Source organism: Stenella coeruleoalba (assembly GCF_951394435.1).
Source record: "Stenella coeruleoalba genome assembly, chromosome: 8".
Classification (NCBI taxonomy): domain Eukaryota; kingdom Metazoa; phylum Chordata; class Mammalia; order Artiodactyla; family Delphinidae; genus Stenella; species Stenella coeruleoalba.
Window position 1 is genome coordinate 83,100,007 of NC_137154.1, and position 24,146 is coordinate 83,124,152.

General features: G+C 35.5%; 1 protein-coding gene across 4 annotated transcripts in view; it reads left to right on the top strand.

Moving 5' to 3' along the window:
* GUCY1A2 (guanylate cyclase 1 soluble subunit alpha 2) overlaps positions 1-24,146 on the top strand; it is a 426,827-nt gene that overhangs the window by 296,404 nt on the left and 106,277 nt on the right. Inside the window, exon 7 of one of the 4 annotated variants that reach the window (XM_079928807.1) lies at positions 210-246. The exons of the other annotated variants lie outside the window; for them this stretch is intronic. Within the exon in view, the coding sequence (XP_079784933.1) occupies positions 210-218 (9 nt within the window). The 3' untranslated portion in view covers positions 219-246. Of the gene's footprint in view, positions 1-209; positions 247-24,146 lie in introns of those variants that run through there. 4 annotated transcript variants of the gene reach the window in all.

A 24,146-nucleotide genomic window follows, 5' to 3' on the forward strand; every position in this document is an offset into this window, starting at 1 on the left:
CCTTCTTTTTCTCTCAGTCTCATAAAAGTGCTTGTCATTTTTCCATGGGCTACCTAAGAATTACACAAAATAATATTGGTATGAATTAATGCACATAAAACTGTTGATAATGGTTAATTTAGGAGAAGGGACTTTTTCTGCTTTTAATCTTGAAGTTTGTTTAAATTTTCCAAATATGTGCATGAATTACTTTATGTATTCATTTTTAGGATCAATAGGAATTATGCAGGTGGTGTCATCATGGACTGTTTTTCTTCCTTCTATATAGGTATCTATAATTTTTAAAACTTATGTAGTTTAAAAATGAGGGAAACACAAGCTTTCACCTATGTATTCAATTCATAAGGAATAATCAGCAAACAAAACCTCAAACTGGACAGGATAAATGTATTTATTGCCTAAAAATTGATGGGAGCATCAAACCTTTTTGACACAATTGTGCTGTAAAGCATTTGGCCAGGACAATTAGGATTGGTAGAAACAATGGTCATAAAAGAAAAACTATACTGGCAGAAATTAATATGAGTAAATATCTGATTAATGAATCACAGATCATGACTGTAAAATTTAAATAGGAAAGAATTGATGCCAATTGAAATATTTTCAGAGGAACATAACTGGAAATGTAAAATAATAAAATTAGTTTATCTACATTATGCAGAAAATAGATCAAGGAATTTAGTTTACTTAAATTCTGGCATTTAGTTCAGAAAAATAATATCTTCATGATAATTCTTCAGCATTGGTACATTTCTGCATTCAAGTCCAAATGTCTCAAACTGTAACTGTTTTATTACTCAGAGGAATTATTTGATGTTCTAGACATGCATTCACAGTAAACCGAATTAAATTTTACCAAATGATAGAAGAAAGTAGATAATATTGTTTGTTATGTCATTGATATCTACTATATCTTTGTTTGCATGTATATAATTTCATCTCTCTGATCCTTTGCTGTACAAGTCAATATTCTTATATTTGCAATTATTTTTGCCATGTCATCTACCTGGTATACAAGTAGGTACATTGACTTCTGGTGTTTGTATAAATTTATAGTAGTCGCCATTCCTTTTCTCTTATTTTATTTTCTCATGTTCTTTTTTCCCCAAATTTGCATATTTTGAATCATGTCCTTTTGGAAAATACTGAACGTATCCCATGCTCATATTTCAACTTTACCACTCAAGATAGAAATGAGTAATTTTGCTACCAAAATGCAATGAAATAAAGAGGACCTCCTTCATTATTGCTGTATTGAGAATATATATTATGAGGTTATGATATAGTGTGATGTCTTACTCTATGCAAGACAGCATCCTGTGCTATATTGAAATCACTTTCTACTATTTAGCTATGTTATTATAGCAAGCTATACCCAAACATTATTGTCTATAATTATTTTTCCTTTTTTGTCAATTCTAATTTGTGAAAATGCTCATGATTCAAAAGCCATGCCCAGGGAAGCAAGAGTCATACCATATTTTTTTAAATATACACTCTATCAGAAGTCTAAGCATACTATTATATCAGTCATAAACAATCATGGCAAAGCTTCCCTTTTAAGGTTGGTGCTTCAAGGGTTGTTTATGTCTTCAAATATTTGCTCCAAAATGACTAATCCTTATTTTAAGTTGGAAAAGTTATTAGTGTGTTCAAGTAGATTAGTATTTTGATTTGAAAAATTAAATTAGACAAACATGCTTCTATCCAGTTTTATGACACAATTTGGATGGCCAATTAATGCCAGATTCTAAAGCCAACTGTATTTGTCTTAAGATTCCAGATGTTTTCTGATTTGCTGCTGCTGTCTGGTAAAGCAATACAGCTATGACAATAAATTCATTTTATTGGCTTTATTGAACAGGGGCTAAAATATTCTTTTTTTTTTTCTTATAGTCTAGTTTAGCTAGAACTTACTGGAGATAATTTACAAAAGGATAATTGTATGGGAGCTTAGGAAATTCAATTGTGAATAGCAATTGGTAATTGGAAGATCTTAAGTTAAAAAATTTGGAGGACAACTCTGTTATTCTACATGCCATAAAACAAGTATAAAAATTATGTAACTATGTAATTAACAATGGAATTTCAACATTTGAAATTTACTAAGGAAGCTAATGAAGCAGTTAAGGCCAACTAGAAAACAGAAAGAATTTTGAAGTTTTTGGGTTTTCCAGCAACTATTCATTGTGATAGAAGAATATCATTTAGAAAGGGTGCTTTTGAAGTTATTATATAAAACAAGTAGAAAACTTTGCACAAATCTGTGGCAGAAGGTCCAATTATTTTGATCTCTTGAGTGTCGTGTCTTACTAACAGAGTAATTCCATTTTTACTATTTCATTTTACTTCTTTTAAAAACTCTTAATTATTTTCTCCTTGTCCTGAGTCTTCCTTCTGCTAGAGCCTCTCATTATGATTTGGGGGCATCTTATAGAATTTGGTCAAAGTTGACAAGTAGATTTCTTCTTTTAACCTTCAACATTTTCTATGATTATGCTTGATCAGTTGTTAACTTATAAAAGGGAAAACACAAATAAATGGGTACTCTTTTGAATCTCCATGCCTCTTTCATCTCATCTCTAACAACATTTTTTTTTAAATAGTAGAGTGTAGTGATGTGTCTTCAGATATGAACAATTTTTCATTATTTTTTGTATTTGCTTCCTCTTCAAATTGTCAAAGAAATTAGAGTAAGATTATTTTTATATTCTTTGCCTCAATACCAAGTTATAAATACTGTTAACTTATCAAGAAGGTATTGTAAGGAAAAATTATGACCATTATAAAAATTGATGCTCGCATAAATGATAGTTCTATGTTGTTAGCATGTTATTACAACCTGCTTCAGAAATTCACACAGTTATGCCTCTGAACTCATCATAGCTTAGAACTGTTCCAACTCTGGGATCTCAACTCCAAATATCCTTCCTTAATCCACAACCTCTTGTTCTTCTGTCATTTCCTATTCTATCATTCCCTCTGATCACTGTGACCTCCAAGTTTACCTATTTTTAAGTTTTCAGTCCATTATTTATTTTTTGACTATGTTTGCCTTCTGTTTTAGTATGCCACCGTAGCAAACTACCACAAACTGGGTGGCTCAAGACAGCAGAAATTTGTCTCACAGTTCTGGAAGCTAGAAATATGAGATCAAGACATTGGAAAGGCCATGAAGTCCCTCAGAAGACACTAGGGAAGGATCTCTTCCAGATCCCTCTCCTAACTTCTGGTAGTTCCTTGACTTGTGGCAGCACAACTCCAGACTTCACATGATATTCTCACTGTGTGCATGTCTATCTCTGCTTCCAAAGTTCTTTTATTACGATACCCTACTCCAGTATGACCTCATCTTAATTTAATGAATTCCATTTGCAATGACAGCATTTCCAAATAAGGTTACATTCTGGGGTACTGGAGATTAGGATTTCAACATATAAATTTGGGGATGGGGGTGGGGGCAGACACAATCTAATCCATAGCACCTTATCTAGCCTGGATCCCATTGTCTCTGTCTTACTCATTGCTCCTAATAGCCCTCTAGTTTTACTCTTCTTTATTTCCATCATACTGGACTACCGACGTAGAAAATTATTGGTCTGGGATTAATGAGCATTACTGGAGAAAATGGCATAATTATAGAAATTAGATATTTATTGAAAGTGCATACCTTTTAAACTCAACTGGTCCCTAAAATCTTCAAGGATGTCATTTCACTATCCCTCGCTGTGACTATTGCAGATATTTTTCACTGTCTTTAAATTTGTCTCTTAACCTTGCTACTTTTATTTTCAATAGACCTTTACTTTCCTAATTAAATGAAATGATAGAAGACATCAATATGAAAGATCTCAACTTTTCTTCAATGCCCCTCTTTGACATGGTTCTTTCTTCAAATGTTTTCTCCTTTGCCTCCTGTTTTCATTATGAGTAGTATTAAAATTTTTTGAAACCTATCATTTTAAAGAACATGAATAAGTTTACTATGTTTAATGGAAAATTTAAATTCCCTTAGGCAAAATTAATTCAAGGTGTAAATGAATGCCTATAATATGCTGACTAAGGGATATAAGCAATATTTCCTCAGGAAGTTAAGTCAATCAGTGGCCAAGGCACCATTCTCTTTCCACTTACTTTAAAGTCTCACCATCAGTACTTGTTTTTTCAGTTTTATTGAGATATAATTGGCATATTGTGTAAGTTTAAGGTGTACAACATGTTGATTTGATGTAGTTATAAAGTGCAAAATTATTACCACCATAGTATTAGCTACCACCTCCACCCCATCACATAGATAACATTTCCTCTTTTGTGATAAGAACATTTAAGATCTACAAGTCACCCTTTGTACCCATGGATTCAACCAACCATGGATGAAAAATATTTGAAAAAACAAATCCAGAAAGTTTCAAAAAGCAAAACTTGAATTTGCTGTGCACCAGCAAAAATTAAATAGCATTTGTAATGTATTTATAATTATGTACATAGCATTTACATTGTATTATGTAATGTAAGTAATCTAGAGATGATTTAATGTATATGGGAGGATGTGCAGAGTGTATATGCAGACAGTACACCATTTTAATAAGGGACTTGAGCATCTGTGGATTTTGTATTCAAGGAGGATCCTGGAACCAATCCCCTGAAGATACCGAGGGATGACTGTACTCTCTTAGCAACATTCAACTATATGATATAGCATTACCTATGTAATGCTATATCCATTATTAGACACAAAATTGTCATTTTCTTCCAAAGCTTTCCCCTAGAACTATGCCATATTCTGCTTTTCTGTTTATGACCAAAACAACAACAAAGCCATTCTGTTGGCTCTCCATTGTCTATAAAACAAGGACTAAATCCTAATCAGCACCTTAACTCTTTCCCCAAGCTACATTTTCAAACCTATATCCAATTAAATGAATAACATTCCACCATAATATTATGGCATTAAGCATACCAGAATAATGGCTATTCTGTACATTGCTGCCTCCTTAGCCATGCTGTTATTGTTTTGTTTTGTTTGTTACATTTGTTTTGTCTGTTATATTTGTTTTGTCTATTTGTCTTACATTTGTGTGTTTTCCTATATTATCCATCCTTCTTGGCCCAGCTCAACCCCTATGAAGTCAACCCCAATACTCACATTCTCTTTAATAAAAATTATTTGCTTCTTCCTTAGGAAATTTATAACTTTAGTCACACTTAACTGTTGATATTTAACATATGACATCTTTCAAATAAATAATTTATGTATATTCCTGTGTATTTTGAACTAGACTATAAGAACATTCATGTCTGGGACCATAGCTTGTTCATCTTTGTACACTATAGTAAAAGCAATTTATTAATATTTTTGAATTAAATTATAACTGATACACTAATGCAGGATATTCATTCTGATGAATAGGGAAAATTATATCCTAATGTATATTCATTTCTTATTCACTTTTTCATACATTGCTTTTCCATCTAAAATGTTTATCAAGGCACTACTATGTGCCTGATACCAGATACCCAATAGATGTGGAAAACTGCAACTTATTGTATAATTTTATTCTATAAATAAGCTCATTATGATGGCATTTGGGGAACATAATATTGACTTTATATTTTAAATTAAAAAGAAAGAAGTTTGTTTTTTAAAATAAATCAGAAAATTATTGTGGGTGTCTGCATTAATAACCATAGCTCAGGATCCTGGGTTGTAACATAGTACTATTCATGTCAGTAGCCAGACAGATTGGAAACAATGTCCTGTGTCAAATCCCAGGAAGGGAATCCCTAAGGGAATAGAAAAGTGATTTAATCGAATGACTAGGTGAATGAGACTAACCAAAGAAGGATAAAACCTCAGAAAAAAGTCTTTATAAATTGGGTTTAATTAAAGTGAACATGTCCAGTTCTACTGTACATTCTTTAATGCCTAAGCTGACAAGGTTCTAGAAAGGGGGCAGATTTTTCTTTTTGATATGTGTACGTTTAAATATCTTGAATCTAGAAACTACTTCCAAAACTCGCCATTAAAATTCCCTGAGGCAAGGGAATTTAATCTTTGGAGTTACCAAAGATTGAATAATTAGCCTTTTCTGTCCTTAACTATTTTTAGTATTATCACTGTCAACCTTTTGCAGTGAAAGTATAAAATGTACCAATAGCTAGTCCATTCAAATATTTCACATAGCTACGTTATTGTATCTTTAAGATAGTATCCTTAAAGAGGAAACATTAATTACCATGCAATGGCACATAAACAAAATTAACCAGGCATCATAGTTTAATTTTAAGAAACAGTCATTTGTTCACATTTCAGAGCTAAATTTATCCTTACAAGTTAAATTTTAGCAGAATAACTTATTTTATTTTATAGCTGTTAACTTGATTGACAAGTAGGACGACCCATCAAGTATGTTTCTGTTCTTGTAATTCATGGACACCTTGAAAATATTTCCCAAGAGAAAAGAAAGAAATACATCAAGGAAAAAAAAATGAAACTGCCTTTCTGATTGAGTATTTTTTTTTCAAGATTCAAGTTATTTAATGAATAAACTCAGTTATTGACACATCTAAACTGGGAAAAACCTGACACACGGGACTAGACAGCTTCTAGCAGTTTAGGGTAATCTTTGTTGATCTGTAAACAAAACATCTGTCACCTAAGAAACTGCAATTTTGTTTAGACTTTAATAATAATCAGCTATGAAAGGCATGGATTGAGTATTTTTAAGACAAAATATAGAAATTTTTCTCCATCTGCTGTTCGACTGTAAAATGCCTTCGTTTTGGAGTGATTGGCATAAATCAAATATTTCATTAATATTTAACAACCATTTGTAGTGTTGCATGATTCATTTCATTTCTAGTAGTGTCATTCTGTATTTGTATGCAATTTGAATTGGTACTATATTTTCTAATTGCAGCAAGGTCTTATCTTTCCCATATAAGAATTTAAAATTTTATCTTTTTAATAACATTGAAGTATTCAATATTTTATTATGCTGTTATTACTGGGTCATTTAGCACTAGATGTTTACACGTGGCTATGCTATATTGGATATCATCTGAGTCATGTGAGTGAACGTGGTTTTCATCACCCACTTTCACAGTAAGACTGACATACAGACAGAACTGCATATTTGGGGTCTGTGTTCCATGGGGCATCTTACAATTTCACATCCTTCTGTTATGGTATAAGAAAGACTGGAACTTTACTACCATATTTTTAAAAGTGATATTGAATTAACATACCACAAAATTCACCTTTTTAAAGTGTACAATACAGTGGTTTTTAAGATAATTAGTTAGTATATTCAAAGTTGCTTAACTTTCACTACTATCTAATTCCAGAACATTTTTATCACTTAAAAAAAAAAAAAAAACCACTGTACTCATTAACAGTCACTTCCCATTCCCTTCTCTCTCCTAGCCTCTTACAACTATAATATTTCTCTCTCAGTGGATTTGTCTCTTCTGGACATTTCATATAAATGGAATGAATACAGTGTGTGGCCTTTTGTGACTGGCTTCCTTAGCCTAATGTTTTCATGTTGTAGTATGTACCAGTACTCCATTCATTTTTATGGCTAATAATATTCCATTTTGTTTATTCATTCTATTTATTGACTTCTCACTTTCCTTTTTTTTTTTTTTTTTTTTTTTGCCTACTATAAATACTGCTGCTATGTACATTCATGTACAAGCTTTTGTGTGAATACATATTTTCAGTTCTCTTGGGTACATACCTAGGAATACAATTGCTGGCTCATATGGTAACTCTATGTTTAACTTTTTGAAGAACTGCTAAATGTTTTCCAAAGCAGCTGCACTGTTTTAACTTCTGACCAGCAATGTTTGAGGCTTCCAATATTTATACATCTTCACCAACACTTGTTATTATTGTCTATCTTAAATACCATATTTTTAAGTAAATATTTCATTTATGGTTTGCATGACTTTTTTGCATATGGATTTTGAGGAGTTCCTAACTTTATGTAGCATAAATTTCTTTTAGAGAATTCATTTGACTGGTAGGTATTTTGTCAATCCTTTTGGAATACAATGTCACTTAAAAACAATGTGATGATGTCGTCTATAAATATTTTTGAAGAAAGTCATATTGTGTATTATTTAAGATCAATATCTTGAAGGTTCTATTGAGTTACAGGTGAAATTGATGAGTACATTTCACTACATCACAGATATTGGACTTTTCACACCTGTTGTGTTAAAATGGGCAATCAGTTTTATAATTTCAATGTCCTTATCTCTACTCTTCTGAAGTTATAAAAATGTATTGAAGGAAATACATCATTTGCAAACAAACAGACAAAATAGAAATCTTCAGGCCTCCTTTATGTTTTTCTTAGTCTTACTTACTATTGGCAGTTAGAGGTAAAGTTTCCTAGAATATTCCCATAAAAATTAAGCTACATGATAAATACTTAATGAATACTGTACATGGTCCTTTCAGAAATTTTAGAAATATTTATTGCTAAATATCAGTACAACTGTTAGAAGTATGTATATTAATTGGAAATACAGTTATTCCAAAGGTAAATAGAAGACTCATTGTCAGAAAAGTTAATGAAAGTTGGATAATAGGAACAGATGACTTCTAAGGAATCTCCAAAACTTAATATCTGATAATTCTAAGTCTAAATGTAAATGTTATGGCATGAGTTCCTTGAAAGAAAAGTCTGAGATGAGGTCTTGGGTATAGGTAGTTTATTTCAAAGTGATACCAGGGGTCAGGAGTGAGAATGGAGAGTGAGACAAAGAGGAAAGGACAATGTAAATTTACATTTTCAAGGCCACATCCTGTGAGCAATGTGGACTTGATGCTGCTGGGATTTCTCATAGGAGACATAAAGAATGCCTCTTAAAGTCTCTGTCCAGGAGAAGGCAGGCAAGAATATTTATCCACTTGTTCTGACCTATAAGTGTTGAATATTGCCCTAAGGTCATTAACTCCCTCTCACTAACTCACCCCAGTGGACTCCAACTCCAGGGTAAAAAAGTGAAAACAACAACAACAAAAACATGAATGTGCTTGAGGCAAAAACTTATCAATACAGAGTGAGTCTAAGAGCTTCTAGAACTGTCCACCACAACTATGGCTGAACTCACAGGTGGGCTCAGGAGCTGCAAAGTGGAACAGCCAAAGGATTTGACAGGCATGGGACATGTAACATGATTGATTTCACACACAAATGAAAACTTGACACCCAAATATCACCTAAAACATTAGACTTCAAATATTTTTTCTTATGCACAATAGTAAGAAAAAATTATATCATGATTCTACTGGGCATACAGAGACAAAAATTTATGAAACAATATTTACTCTTGCTGTGTACAAAGCAATCTGATATTTTCTATTCTATACTATGCTGTGTTATTCTGCTTTGTTCTTTTTAATTTAAAAAATGGTGTTCATAACTCCCTAAATTAATTTCAAAACCCATGGCTTGGAACCCTGGCTGAAAAGATAAACTAATTTACTGAGAAGTTTAAATATAGCATATTAATATAATTAAAATCACATGACCTGGAGCCATATACAATGAAATTTTTAAAAGTAAAGGTTACAATATCAAGGTCAGTTAAAAGAGAGTAGACGGAATTGTTTAAAAAATTAGAAAATAGGGTTTCTTGGGTTCATGTTCCATGGTTCTGAATTTCATCTGTCAGTGTTTCAGAATCTATAAATGGGTAAAGAACATCTAGCTCCCTAAGAGAACAAACAGGGTGGAGACACAGAAGGGCTGAATAATGAGGTGCTGTGTCTCCTCTTTTTCCCTCAGCTTCTTTGTTTCCCTCTGTCCCAATTCATGTATGTATAGTCAGGAGACATAGTGTATACATTCTGTATATGTACATGCATATATACACAGCCAGGTGTGTATTGCTCTATAGAGCTGACTAGTGTTATTATCTCAGGATCCTTTTGCATTTTATGTTTGTTTCAGGTTTATTGTTTTGACAGTTGTCATTTTTAGGTATATTTTCTCCTTTCATAGGAAAAGGGCTTTTAATCTCCTAATAGCAGAGCTCTATTATCATAATTACCTTTTAAAACAGAGAAAGTTGCCTCCAATTTTTATACTCTGAAGTTTTAACATAATAATTTAACCACCCACCTTACCATCAAAATCAAAAAAAAAAATTTAACTACTTTAATATATTTTATTTCTTCATTTTATTTGGAGGAAATGAGAGTTTAAGAATCTGGGAAATTCTACCAAGCCTCTCTAAGCTTTGGTTGACTCTTCTACCATCAGCTATTGTGTTTAAGGATATCACTGCCACAAGAATCCACAGCACTGCTGTTTTAATTCTAATATTCTAATAAAGGACTATTAGAATATTAACATTCTAATAAAAGGCTACTGTTAAAGTTTAAGGGTAAGTGAACAAGTAAGGGGATGCTGGTGTATGCAACTCTTCCTGGGAACAACCACCCCAACCCTAGCACTTTTGTAAACTTCTCTCATGGGAAAGATAACACATGTGCACACACACACACACACACACCACTAAATCTACAGGTCATCTATCAGTATTAAGATCTCACAACATCCCAGTTCTAATTGATTATTTTCCAGTTGCTGGAGGAAAACATCAAAACCAATCAAACAAAAAACCAAACCAAAAAAAACAAAGGTTTGGTAGCAGGGTTGTTATGAAACTCAAGTCCCACTGCTTGCCACTGGAAAATCAACACATGAGAAAGGCAAATGATGAGGAAAGTTGCTTTTAATCAGAATGCCAAAATCTGGGGTGATGGTGGATTCAGTGTCCCCCAAAAACCATCTCTGAAGATTCTGCTTGGCCATGAAAGTTTTTAAAGGGAAAAAGGGAAGTAATCTCCATTAATCACTGAGATAGGGGGTCATAGTTGTCACCACCCCCCACTGCGTGCAGGCTTCTAGATTTATAGTCATCTTTATTTAGATGCTATCTTGTTCACACAGTTTTTTTCATGAGAGTACTGAAGGGGAAACTAGGGAAGAGATCTGGTCATTTGTTATTTACTTATTCTTCATTTCTACTTCTTTGATCTACAGAAAAAAACAAACAGGTTAAGCAAGATATTGTATGATCAGAAGATCTGGAAAGTGTGCTAAGGCCAAAGATCAGTAGAGCATGGGGGTACTGGATTTAAAATTTAGTTATGTCAACTGAAAAAAAATGCGCAATATGGGAGTTGTGAGTTAAGCTTTATTTGGGGCAAAATGAGGACTACAGCCCAGGAGACAGCATTTCAGATAGTTCTGAGAAACTGCTCCATAGACGTAGGGGGGAAGGTCAGTATATATGTGATTTTGGTAAAGGGGGAGTACATGCAATCAAGCACACATTTTTGCAGAAGGTTGCTGCTAGTCTTGTGGAGGTTACTGCTGTTCACGAAGAGCAGATGTCACCATGAAAGATTTTAGTGCTTTTCTAGATAAGAGGAGATACAAGAATTGGGCTCATAAAGTCTTCTCCTGAAAATATCTAACTATCTGAAGGCCTATTCTGCCAGTTTCCCCAGAGCACAGAGTACCTCATTCCTGATCTCTACCCTGAACTCCTTTCAGGGGATGTTGAAGTTGCCGTTGCAACAGTTCATAATGTAATCCTTGTAGAGGTAAATGGCAAGTGCCAATTTGTAGTTGGCAGTTACAATGTAGCTTTGCTTAAACTGACAAGAAAAGGAGTTTCCTGCTGAGTGTGGTTTCCTGCAAAGAGCTACTTACAGGGGAAAGAAAAACCAAAAAACCACGAAGTCATAGCCTTTCTTTTTGCCATATATTGCTGTATGTCTTCTACAACTGGATTCACAGGTGTTTCTAATAAGCACCTTTAGTGTTAATCCTTTGGTAGTTGGCTCCTCCACATTACAATGGATCTTGTAGGATAGCAGTCTTAAAACTTATCTCATGTGATGTTACATGGGTGTCATATGAAATGAAATTTTGGTGATAAAGTAACTTTGGGAAGTGCCTACTACATGAGGATTTGCAAAGCACTTTTAAGATTCTGAAAAGTCTCAAGGTTAAAAAATTCATTCAATTTTTTAACCCAGTATTTCCCAGTATATTATATCGTAAAACTTTTTCTGGTATTTGAAAGACAGTGATTATTTATTTGCACAACTCAGTTTGAAAAGAGGATTCTAACTAGAGTGCCATTTAGTTACTTCCTAGGTGCCCAAACATTCTTTTTTTCTATGATGCTTTCTTTTCCTTCTAAGTTCCCTTGGAAAACTCTCTCATCTCTTCAGACAACAAACCTTCCTTTTCTGGATAATTTTGTAGTAGAGAATAACAAATCTGGCTCCATGTTTGATGTGTTTCTTTTACTTTATCCTTTGTATTCTATTGCTTCTGCTACAAGTTAATCACTGAAAGGATGTTGCCTATAGCTTAAAGTATACATAATGGCCTACCTCCTGGAACCCTGCCCCCCATGCCTCACTGTTAAACTAAAACCTTTGTTTAGTCACAGGAAACATCCTGACCCAGCCCACCTGGCTACAGGAAAGAGGAAATTAACACATCCCCTCCCAGAGTCTGGCTGAAACCAGGAAATGTTTGCAACAAGTTATGACCTTTTTACTTTACCTCCACACCTCTTTGTTCTGTAAAAGAAACTAGCATTCAGAGCCTGGCAAGATGGTTCTCTGGGACATTAGTCTGCCATCTTCTTGGACTCTCTGCTCTCTGAATAAAGTTGTTATCCCTTGTCTCCCAATTCACTGGCCTGCTGTGAGGTAAGAAGTATGATCTTGGACTCAGTAACAATTTCTTTATTCCACCACCAACCTTAATTTCAGTTATGTTAGCTATAACCACAGAATAATGTCTGTTTGTATATGCAAATTTTAAAATGTCACAGTATTGATTCTTGAGTCTTATCTTTTATTTACTTTGACATATCAATATGTCTATTCAAGTTCCAGAGAGGTGAACTTCCTCTCTTCTTTCTGTTACCGAAATATCGGTTTCCCTGTGCATTGATGCCAAACAGAAATACAGAGACAGATTTTGGAGGAAGAGAGAGATGGGTTTATTTTTCTGCCAGGCAGAAGGGAAGACACAGCAAGCTAGTGCCTCAAGAACTGTGCCCCTCTCCTTCGGGAATAGGAGAAGATTTTATGTCTGGGGTATATGATAAGGATCAAAGTAGTGAAGGTCTTGCTTTCTTCTTCCTGCATTATTTCAAGACAGTCATATTGGCCTGTGACCTCTTTTCTGAAATGCAAATGCTACAAAGGGTGATTTTCTACAAGGGAGGGCAGGATGTAATTCACATAGTGTTAAAGAGTAATCAGTTAGCTTTGTGAAGTAAAAATCTAGTTACAGATTAGTAACAGTTTAAAAAAAGAAAAAACTAGGCGTGATTAACTCTTTCAGGCCAGGTTATGTTTCTTCTCTAGCCTGTTCACTGTTCCCTTTATTCTCCTTGTTCTCAGGAGAGGGAAAACTTCACTCCTATTTTAGCTGCAAAAATTTCCCACTGCTAGTTCATTCCCTCCATATCAACAGAGGAAGGGAAACGGGAGTCATTCTTGTCTGGCTGAGGACAAAACTTCAGCTTTGCTCCACTTGACAGACACCAGCTGTCCGGCCCAGTGGCCCATCTATCTCCTATTTCATTTCCCACCTCCATCCAGCAGTGTTTGGATAGGTGTTACAGCTGAATAGACTTGGGTACTGGAAGACTGAGGAGTTTCACTTAGAAGGAGAAAATATAGAGATACATTTTGGTTATTACCTTACTTCCCTGATAATAAGCTTCATTCATTCATTAAAACATCATCATTAGTTTTATTAGTAGGAGTGCTAGCCATTTGTTGAGTGTCTACTCCATTCCAAGCATTATGTTAGAGCATATGTCAATGTTAATTATTTTAGTTCTCACAGCAATCCCCAAAAATATGCCTTGCTTTCCTCACTTTATAAATAAAATAGGCTCAGGTAAAGGAAGTGAATTGCCCCAGTCACAGGGTAATATATGGCAAAGCCAGAAATCAAACCTAGGTGATTTTAGCACAAAGCTTTTTTCCCCCACTATGACCTGCTGCTCTCAATACTGATCATCTTTTAGGAGCAAGGTGCTCCCGGATTTCAGTGGCTTTCACTCACGGCTTCTACTTTATCAGTTCTGTGCCTGAACCTTTAGTCAGAGAGAAATTACTTTTATTCATGAATCTTAACACTGTAGCTATAGATGGAAACTCACCATGTGTTTCCATCATTATCTCTCTAACAGATATTGATAATGACTGTCAAAATAATTGAAAATATACAATCTTGAAAACAAAGTCCTAATAAAAATGGTATAAATTGAAGTTACATTAAATAGTAAGCATATTTGCTAGCCCCAAAATATACCCTTATGGCTGTAATCAGTGCAGAACCACGGTAGGATTTAAGGAATGCTTGAAGAATTTATTGGCAAGCGACAGAATGTGTTACCCAGGTGTAAGATGTCACAATGGCCATAAAGGGCCATAGTTGCAAATATAGTTTATTCTGAGAACAGCTGTGTTGCATATTAAGATAGTAATTACATATGGTTAGTAATTATTTATTGGGTATCTATTGTGTACAGATGGGTGAGTAGTTAAGAAGGAAGTATCCATTAGCTTTTGTTGCTATGGAATAAACACTGATTAATGTTCATGCCATATCATAAAAATAATTTTAATATTAAAATCTCAATGCACTGAAATAGTGATATGTAGCAACAAATGGTAATTACAATAAATATTTGATAGGATTTTATTGTTTAAAAATGAGATGCAATTTAATGAGAGATATACTACACAGTGTATTAAAATGGCTAATAAATGTTTTTTAGAAGGTGAAAAACAATTATACAAAACACTTCTCACTTCTTTTTAAGAGAGGGAAAGAGCATGTGTGTGTGTGTGTGTGTGTGTGTGTGTGTGTGTGTGCATTTCCCAAGAATTGTTGTGATGTTTAGTAAGAGTCTTTTAAGTACAGGTGTCATTAAATAAAAATACAAGAACTAAATAATTTTCAATATGAATATTGTATTCTAGTAACTTCTGGTCACACTTACCATGAGCTATTTAAAAGGGGTAAAGCTATGCCAAATAATTCAACCCTTCCTTTCCTTTTTAATATATTCTATTAACTCAGTGAATTTGACTCATTTTTCTCTCTCCTTAATCTAGCAATTTTTTATTCTTTTTCTTAATTATTAACAGTGTTTTATTAGCATTTTAAATAATTTCATGCAAAGCAATTTACACTCAAGAGCTTAAGAAAAATCCAAAATATTTAGTTAGACAACATTTTTGGAAATGTTAAAGTGGAAGCATGATTTAAAATGTAACAATTTAAGGACAAAGAGAAGTCATTCATTATTCACTTTTGACAATATAAGTGCCTATTGAAATATGGTTTTTGATGAAGTATATAATTAGCTGCTTTTCCATGGACATAAAATGAGTTCTGCCCCTATGCCCCACCACATCATTCTGTGATGGCAAGTTACAATTTTCAAATGTTAGGGAAGTCCTAGCCTCTCTTTTCACTTATTCATATGGGTTCTTGGTTTCTCTTCAAACATCTCCTAAAACAAGTTCATTGTATGACATGACAAAGAAATCTTCCTGCTCATTACATTTCATAATCATGTCTTTCAAAAAATCCTAAGAAAATGTAAGATCAAAGGATAAGTATGGGGAAAGTGTACAAGATAAGGTTAAATTGTTCAAGTCAACAGTTCTGATAATTTTTTTTAAAAAAAAACATTTATTTTCATGAGCACACAGGAACATATTTGTTAAATGGAAATTTCCAAGGGGTCTCACATACTCCTCAACTTCCTGTTTCCAGTATTCTTTTCAATTCTGAGTGATAGCAAACTGTATTTCTTTCACTTAATGCAGTAATGGATGGAAGATAGGTATACTAATAATTTAATAATGATGTATATTGTACATCCATGGTTTTCTTGTTAGTTTTTTTTTTTTTTTTTTTTTTTTTTTTTTGTGGTACGCGGGCCTCTCACTGCTGTGGCCTCTCCCGTTGCGGAGCAACAGGCTCCGGACGCGCAGGCCCAGCGGCCATGGCTCACGGGCACAGCCACTCCGCGGCACGTGGGATCCTCCTGGACCGGGGCATGAACCCGTGTCCCCTGCATCGGCAGACGGACTCTCAACCACTGCGCCACCATGGAAGCCCTGTTAGTTTATTTCTAACCTAGTTTCTAAATTAGAACATGATTGGGGTGGATTCTTAAACTAGGGACTTACAAACTAGGTAAGCTTTTATTTTCAGAATGGTATGTTAAACTCTGGATTTTTGTATCTGACTCTGCTCACGTTCATAAATTTAATTCATTTTGACAAACGTTTGCTGAATGCCTAAAATAGTGAAGTACACTATTCTAGGAATTAGATTCTCCATTCAATATTCTGGCATATGCTATATTATGTGAAAAACTAAAGATTAAATGTATAATAGTAATGACTATCCCTGACCTCAATGGCTCACAAACTAGTGGGGGAAACAGACATACAAACACATGATTATATGTAAGTGTTGACTGAAAAAAAATGCACAACCTAAAAGCTGAGAATTGTGTTTTACTTGGCAGACTTTCTGAGGACTTCAAGTCCAGGAGGCAGCCTCTGAGAATATTTCTGAGGGACTGCTCCAAAGAGACGAGGGAGGAGCCAGGATATATCAGAGTTTTTGCATCAAAGACCAGGTAGTTGGAACATCAAAAGATAACTGTTAAATATTTTTAAATCTCGTTAAGAAATTTAGCATTTTTCTGTATATGGAAAGATGCAAGGGTCTGGGCTCATTGAAATCGTTCCTTTGATATGCACCTTAGCACCCTAGATGGGGCAGTATCCTGTTCTGTACCATTCTGAGTCCCCTCAGGGTGCATCACTGAGGGTAGCTGCAGTGGCTGAGGACTGGGCAGCTGGCAGCCCATTTGTCTCCACCCTCCGTCTCCATTCCCTCAGTGCTCACTATCAGGGTGGGTGTGGTGGCTTGATACCTACAACATGCTTTGTTTACTGATATGGCAGTCCACATTTTTCATTCATATATGTGAAAAATAAGTATATTGAGAACATATGAAAGCTTGAGGGGGACCCAACACAAGTAATCATGAAAAACACCAGCTTATTATTAATACAGAGTAAATGGAGGGTAATGAAGGACAAAAAGTGAGACAGAAACCACATCATGGAATGCTTTGTGGTCAGGTTAAAGAATATGACTTTTTTCAATTGGATTTCAGGTTAAAGAATATGACATTTTTCAATCAGGGAAAAGACCACTCTGGTAGATTTGTGGAATATGAATTTGAAGGGACAAGGTCAGGAACAGAAAGATCAATTTGGAGGTTATTTTGGGGAGTCCTGTAAGAGACAATGCTAGCCTGAACTAAGGGAGCAGTATTAGGGGAGTTGGAGAAGGGTTCAAAAATACATATGAATCTGAATTGACAGAAATTATTATTTGATTAGATGAGGTACACAAAGGGACAAAAGACTGCTTCCAGGATCCTAGCGTGGGTGGGAGCAAGTGAGCAGTGTGATACTGTGACATTAACATGGACCTTTCAAAGATCAAAGGAACATAGTGTACTTTTATTTACTACTTCTTATTATTAAAACCTAAGAAAAACTGTTAGGTTAACAGACAAATAAAAAACAAAACCAAAATTGGATCTTCATGAAAAGAGCACTCTGAAGTTCAGACTAGCTTAAATACCTCTTTACCTATTAAGAATTCATCCATTTGAAATTCTGTGTGCCGTTTTTTTTTTTTCTGCATTTATTGTTTGATTTTGTTGAATGTATTTCAGTAACAATATGAACTGTGATGAAATAACACAAATGACACTCAGTGAAAGACAGTAATTACTAAGTAAGTAATACTAAGTAGATATAGTAGAGTCATTTCTTTTTATCAAATGATAAATCTATTAGTCTGACAGAAGAAAAATGAGCAGCCTTGTTACAATTCAAGTGTCATAATTTTATTCACACTTGTTCACTTAGCGATATGCACTATGTACAAATGAATATTATTCAAATTCATGAAACAATTGTCTAGATTATGAATTAAAAGGATTCAGTGCACTTGATTGTGACATTTTATTTAATGGTAAAATCTATCATGTTTGCAGTAATTGCTTGTGTCTGTAAAATGAGGAGAGGTTACATGCATGTGTTGTCATTATCACCATCGTAAAATTTTTTCTAAATATCTATATGTAGGTGGTGCTAGAAGTACCACTGTTTTGTTAAAAGCACTATATTTCTTTCCTTCAGAGTAATTTGACAATGGTACAAAACTAATCACCTTTAATTTTGGTTCCTCAAATCCTCCTATTTCCAATACTTTCTCTGTTTTTACTAACAAACACCATATCTGAGTCTTTGAAGCTCAATTTCTATAAATATTTTCTATTTTTCTTTTCTTCTCCCACTATAAACAATGCCCTGCCAATCTTTTTAGTGCACTGCCTTTTGATTAATAAAATTGAGTTCTCCCCCATCATGTTCAAGCTCCTGAGCTGCACTGTTCTATATGGTAGCACCAAGCCACATGTTGCGAATGAGCACATTAGATGTACCTATTCCAAACTGAGATGTGCTGTAAATGAAAAATACACACCAGATTTCAAAACGCTTTCTATGAAATAAGGCATATAAAAATCTCAATAGAGAATTTTGCAGAACCAAGATGGTGGAGTAGAAGGACATGCTCTCACTCCCTCTTTTGAGAACACCAGAATCACAGGTAGCTGCTGGACAATCATCGACAGGAAGACACTGGAACTCACCAGAAAAGATACCCCACATCCAAAGACAAAGGAGAAGCCACAGTGAGATGGTACTAGGGACATAATCACAGCAAAATCTAATCCCATAACTGCTGGGTGGGAGACTCACAGACTGGAGAACACTTACACCACAGAAGTTCACCCATTGGAGTGAAGGTTCTGAGCCCCACGTCAGGCTTCCCTACCTTGGGGTCCAGCAACGGGAGGAGGAATTCCTAGAGAATCAGACTTTGAAGCCTAGTGGGATTTGATTGCAGGAATTCAACAGGACTGAGGGAAAGAGAGACTCCACTCTTGGAGGGCACACACAAGGTAGTGTGCGCAGTGGGACTGAGGGGATGGAGCAGTGACCCCAGGGGAGACTGAATCAGACCTACCTGCTAGTGTTGGAGGGTCTCCTGCAGAGGCAGGGAGTGGCTGTGGCTCACCGTGGGGACAAGGACACTGGCAGCAGAAGTTCTGGGAAGTACTCTTTGATGTGAGCCCTCCCAGAGTCTGCCATTAGCCCCAACAAAGAGCAAAGGTAGGATCCAGTGTTGGGTTGCCTCAGGCCAAACAACCAACAGGGAGAGAACCCAGCCCCACTCATCAGCAGTCAAGCAGACTAAAGTTTTACTGAGCTCTGCCCAACAGAGCAACAGACAGCTCTACCCACCACCACTCCCTGCCATCAGGAAACCAGCACAAGCCTCTTAGATAGCCTCATCCACCAGAGGGCAGACAGCAGAAGCAAGAAGAACTACAATCCTGCAGCCTGTAGAACAAAAACCAGATTCACAGAAAGATAGGCAAGATGAAAAGGCAGAGGGCTATGTAAAGGTGAAGGAAAAAGATAAAACCCCAGAAAGACAACTAAATGAAGTGGAGATAGGCAACCTTCCAGAAAATGAATTCAGAATAATGATAGTGAAGATGATCTAGGACCTCGGAAAAAGAATGGAGGCAAAGATCGAGAAGATGCAAGAAATGTTTAACAAAGACCTAGAAGAATTAAAGAACAAACAAACAGAGATGAACAATACAATAACTGAAATGAAATCTACACTAGAAAGAATCAATAGCACAATAACTGAGGCAGAAGAACGGATAAGTGACCTAGAAAACAGAATGGTGGAATTCACTGCTGCAGAACAGAATAAAGAAAAAACAATGAAAAGAAATGAAGAAAGCCTAAGAGACCTCTGGGACAACATTAAACGCAACAACATTCACACTATAGGGGTCCCAGAAGGCGAAGAGAGAGAGAAAGGACCAAAGAAAATATTTGCAGAGATTAGAGTTGAAAACTTTCCTAACATGGGTAAGGAAATAGCCACCCAAGTCCAGGAAGTGCAGCGAGTCCCATACAGGATAAACCCAAGGAGAAACACACCGAGACACATAGTAATAAAATTGGCAAAAATTAAAGACAAAGAAAAATTATTGAAAGCAGCAAAGGAAGAACAACAACATACAAGGGAACTCCCATAGGTTAAGAGCTGATTTCTCAGCAGACACTCTACAAGCCAGAAGAGAGTGGCATGATATAAAGAGATGAAAGGGAAGAAAGGGATGAAAGGGAACCTACAACCAAGATTACTCTACCCAGCAAGGATATCATTCAGATTCGATGGAGAAAGAAAAAGCTTTACAGACAAGCAAAAGTTAAGAGAATTCAGCACCACGAAACCAGGTGTACAAAAAATCCTAAAGGAACTTCTCTAAGTGGAAAACACAAGAGAAGAAAAGGACCTACAAAAACAAACCCAAAATAATTAAGAAAATAGTCATAAGAACATACATATCTATAATTATCTTAAATGTGAATGAATTAAATGCTCCAACCAAAAGACACAGGCTTGCTGAATGGATACAAAAACAAGACCCATATATATGCTGTCTACAAGAGACCCACTTCAGACCTAGGGACACATACAGACTGAAAGTGAGGGGATGGAAAAAGATATTCCATGCAAATGGAAATCAAAAGAAAGCTGGAGTAGCTATACTCATATCAGATAAAATAGACTTTAAAATAAATAATGTTACAAGAGGCAAGGAAGGACACTGCATAATGATCAAGGGAACAATCCAAGAAGAAGATATAACAATTATAAATATATATACACCCAACAGAGGAGCACCTCAATATATAAGGTAACTGCTAACAGCTATAAAAGAGGAAATAGATGGTAACACAATAATAGTGGGGGACTTTAACACCCCACTTACACCAATGGACAGATCATCAAAAATGAAAATAAATAAGGAAACAGAAGCTTTAAATGACACAATAGATCAGATACGTTTAATTGATATTTATAGGACATTCCATCCAAACACAGTAGATTACACTTTCTTCTCAAGTGTACCCGGAACATTCTCCAGGAGAGATTACATCTTGGGTCACAAATCAAGCCTCAGTAAATTTAAGAAAATTGAAATCATATCAACATCTTTTCTATCCTCAATGCTATGAGATTAGAAATGAATTACAGGGGAAAAATGTAAAAAACACAAAAACATGGAGGCTGAACACTACGTTACTAAATAACCAAGAGATCACTGAAGAAATCAAAGAGGAAATCAGAAAATGCCTAGAGACAAATGACAATGAAAACACGACAGTCCAAAACCTATGGGATCCAGCAAAAGCAGTTCTAAGAGGGAAGTTTATAGCTATATAAGCCTACCTCAAGGAACAAGAAAAATCTCAAGTAAACAATCTAACCTTACACCTAAAGGAACTAGAGAAAGAGGAACAAATAAAACAAAAAGTTAGCAGAAGGAAAGAAATCATGAAGATCAGAACATAAATAAATGAAATAGAAACAAAGAAACCAATAGCAAAGATCAATAAAACTAAAAGCTGGTTCTTTGAGAAGATAAACAAAATTGATAAACCATTAGCCAGACTTATCAAGAAAATGATGGAGGGCTTCCCTGGTGGCACAGTGGTTGAGAGTCCGCCTGCCGATGCAGGGGACGCGGGTTCGTGCCCTGGTCCGCGAAGATCCCACATGCCGCGGAGCGGCTGGGCCCGTGAGCCATGGTCGCTGGGCCTGCGCGTCCGGAGCCTGTGCTCCGCAACGGGAGAGGCCGCAGCAGTGAGAGGCCCGCGTACCGAAAAAAAAAAAAAAAAAAAAAGAAAATGATGGAGAGGACTCAAATTAGAAATAAAAAAGGAGAAGTTACAACAGACACTGCTGAAATAGAAAGCATCAGAAGAGACTACTACCAGCAACTCTATGCCAATAAAATGGACAACCTGGAAGAAATGGACAAATTCTTAGAAAGGTATAACCTTCCAAGACTGAACCAAGAAGAAATAGAAAATATGAACAGACCAATCACAAGTAATTAAGTTGAAATTGTGATTAAAAATCTTCCAACAAGGGCTTCCCTGGTGGGGCAGTGGTTGAGAGTCTGCCTGCTGATGCAGGGGACACAGGTTCATGCCCCAGTCCAGGAAGATCCCACATACCGCAGAGTGGCTAGGCCCGTGAGCCATGGCCTGAGCATCCAGAGCCAGTGCTCTGCAACGGGAGAGGCCACAACAGTGAGAGGCCCATGTACTGCAAAAAAAAAAAAAAAAAAAAATCTTCCAACAAACAAATATCCAGGGCCAGATGGTTTCACAGGTAAATTCTATCAAACATTTAGAGAAGAGCTCACACCCATTCTTCTCAAACTCTTCCAAAAAATTGCGGAGGCAGGGACACTCCCAAACTCAGTCTATGAGGCCACCATCACCCTGATACCAAAACCAGACAAAGAGACTACAAAAAAAGAAAATTTCAGACCAATATCACTGATGAATATAGATGCAAAAATCCTGAACGAAACACTAGCAAACAGAATCCAACAGCACATTAAAAGGATCATACACCATGATCACATGGGATTTACCCAGGGATGCAAGGATTTTTCAATATATGCAAATCAATCAATGTGATACACCATATTAGCAAACTGAAGGATAAAAACCATATGATCATCTCAATAGATGCAGAAAAAGCTTTTGACAAAATTCAACACCGATTAATGAATAAAAACTCTCCAGAAAGGGGGCATAGAGGGAACCTACCTCAACATAATAAAGGCTGTATATGACAAACCCACAGCAAGCATCATTCTCAATGGTGAAAAACTGAAAACATTTCCTCTAAGAACAGGAATGAGACAAGGAAGTCCACTCTCACCACTATTATTCAACATAGTTTTGGAAGTCCTAGCCACAACAATCAAAGAAGAAAAAGAAATAAAAGAATACAAATTGGAAAAGAAGAAAGAAAACTGTCACTCTTTGCAGATGACATGATACTATATGTAACAGAATCCTAAAGATACCACCAGAAAACTACTAGAGCTAATCAATGAATTTGGTAAACTTGCAGGATACAAAATTAATGCACAGAAATCTCTTGCATTCCTATACACTAATGAACAAAAATCTGAAAGAGAAATTAAGGAAACACTCCCATTTACCACTGCAACACAAAGAATAAAATACCTAGGAATAAACCTACATAGGAAGACAAAAGACCTGTATGCAGAAAACTATGACACTGATGAAAAAAATTAAAGATGATACAAACAGGTGGAGAGATATACCATGTTCTTGGATTGGAAGAATCAATATTGTGAACATGACTATACTACCCAAAGCAATCCACAGATTCAATGCAATCCCTATCAAATTTCCAATGGCATTTTTTACAGAGCTAGAACAAAAAATCTTAAAATTTGTGTGGAGACCCAAAAGACAGCAAATAGCCAAAGCAGTCTTGAGGGAAAAAATGGAGCTGGAGGAATCAGACTTCCTGACTTCAGACTATACAACAAAACTACAGTAATGAAGACAATATGGTACTGGCACAAAAAACAGAAACATAGATCAATGGCGCAAGATAGAAAGCCCAGAGGTAAACACACTCACCAATGGTCAACTAATCTGTGACAAAGGAGGCAAGCATATACAAGGGAGAACAGGCAGTCTCTTCAATAAGTGGTGCTGGGAAAACTGCACGGCTACACATAAAAGAATGAAATTAGAACAGTCCCTAACACCACACACAAAAATAAACTCAAAATGGATTAGAGATCTAAATGTAAGACCGGGCACTATAAAACTCTTAGAGGAAAACATAGGAAGAACACTCTGGCATAAATCACAGCAAGATCATTTTGATCCACCTCCTAGAGTAATGGAAATAAAAACAAAAATAAACAAATGGGATCTAACAAAACTTAAAAGCTTTTGCACAGCAAAGGAAACCATAAACAAGATGGAAGACAACCCTCAGAATGAGAGAAAATATTTGCAAACAAAT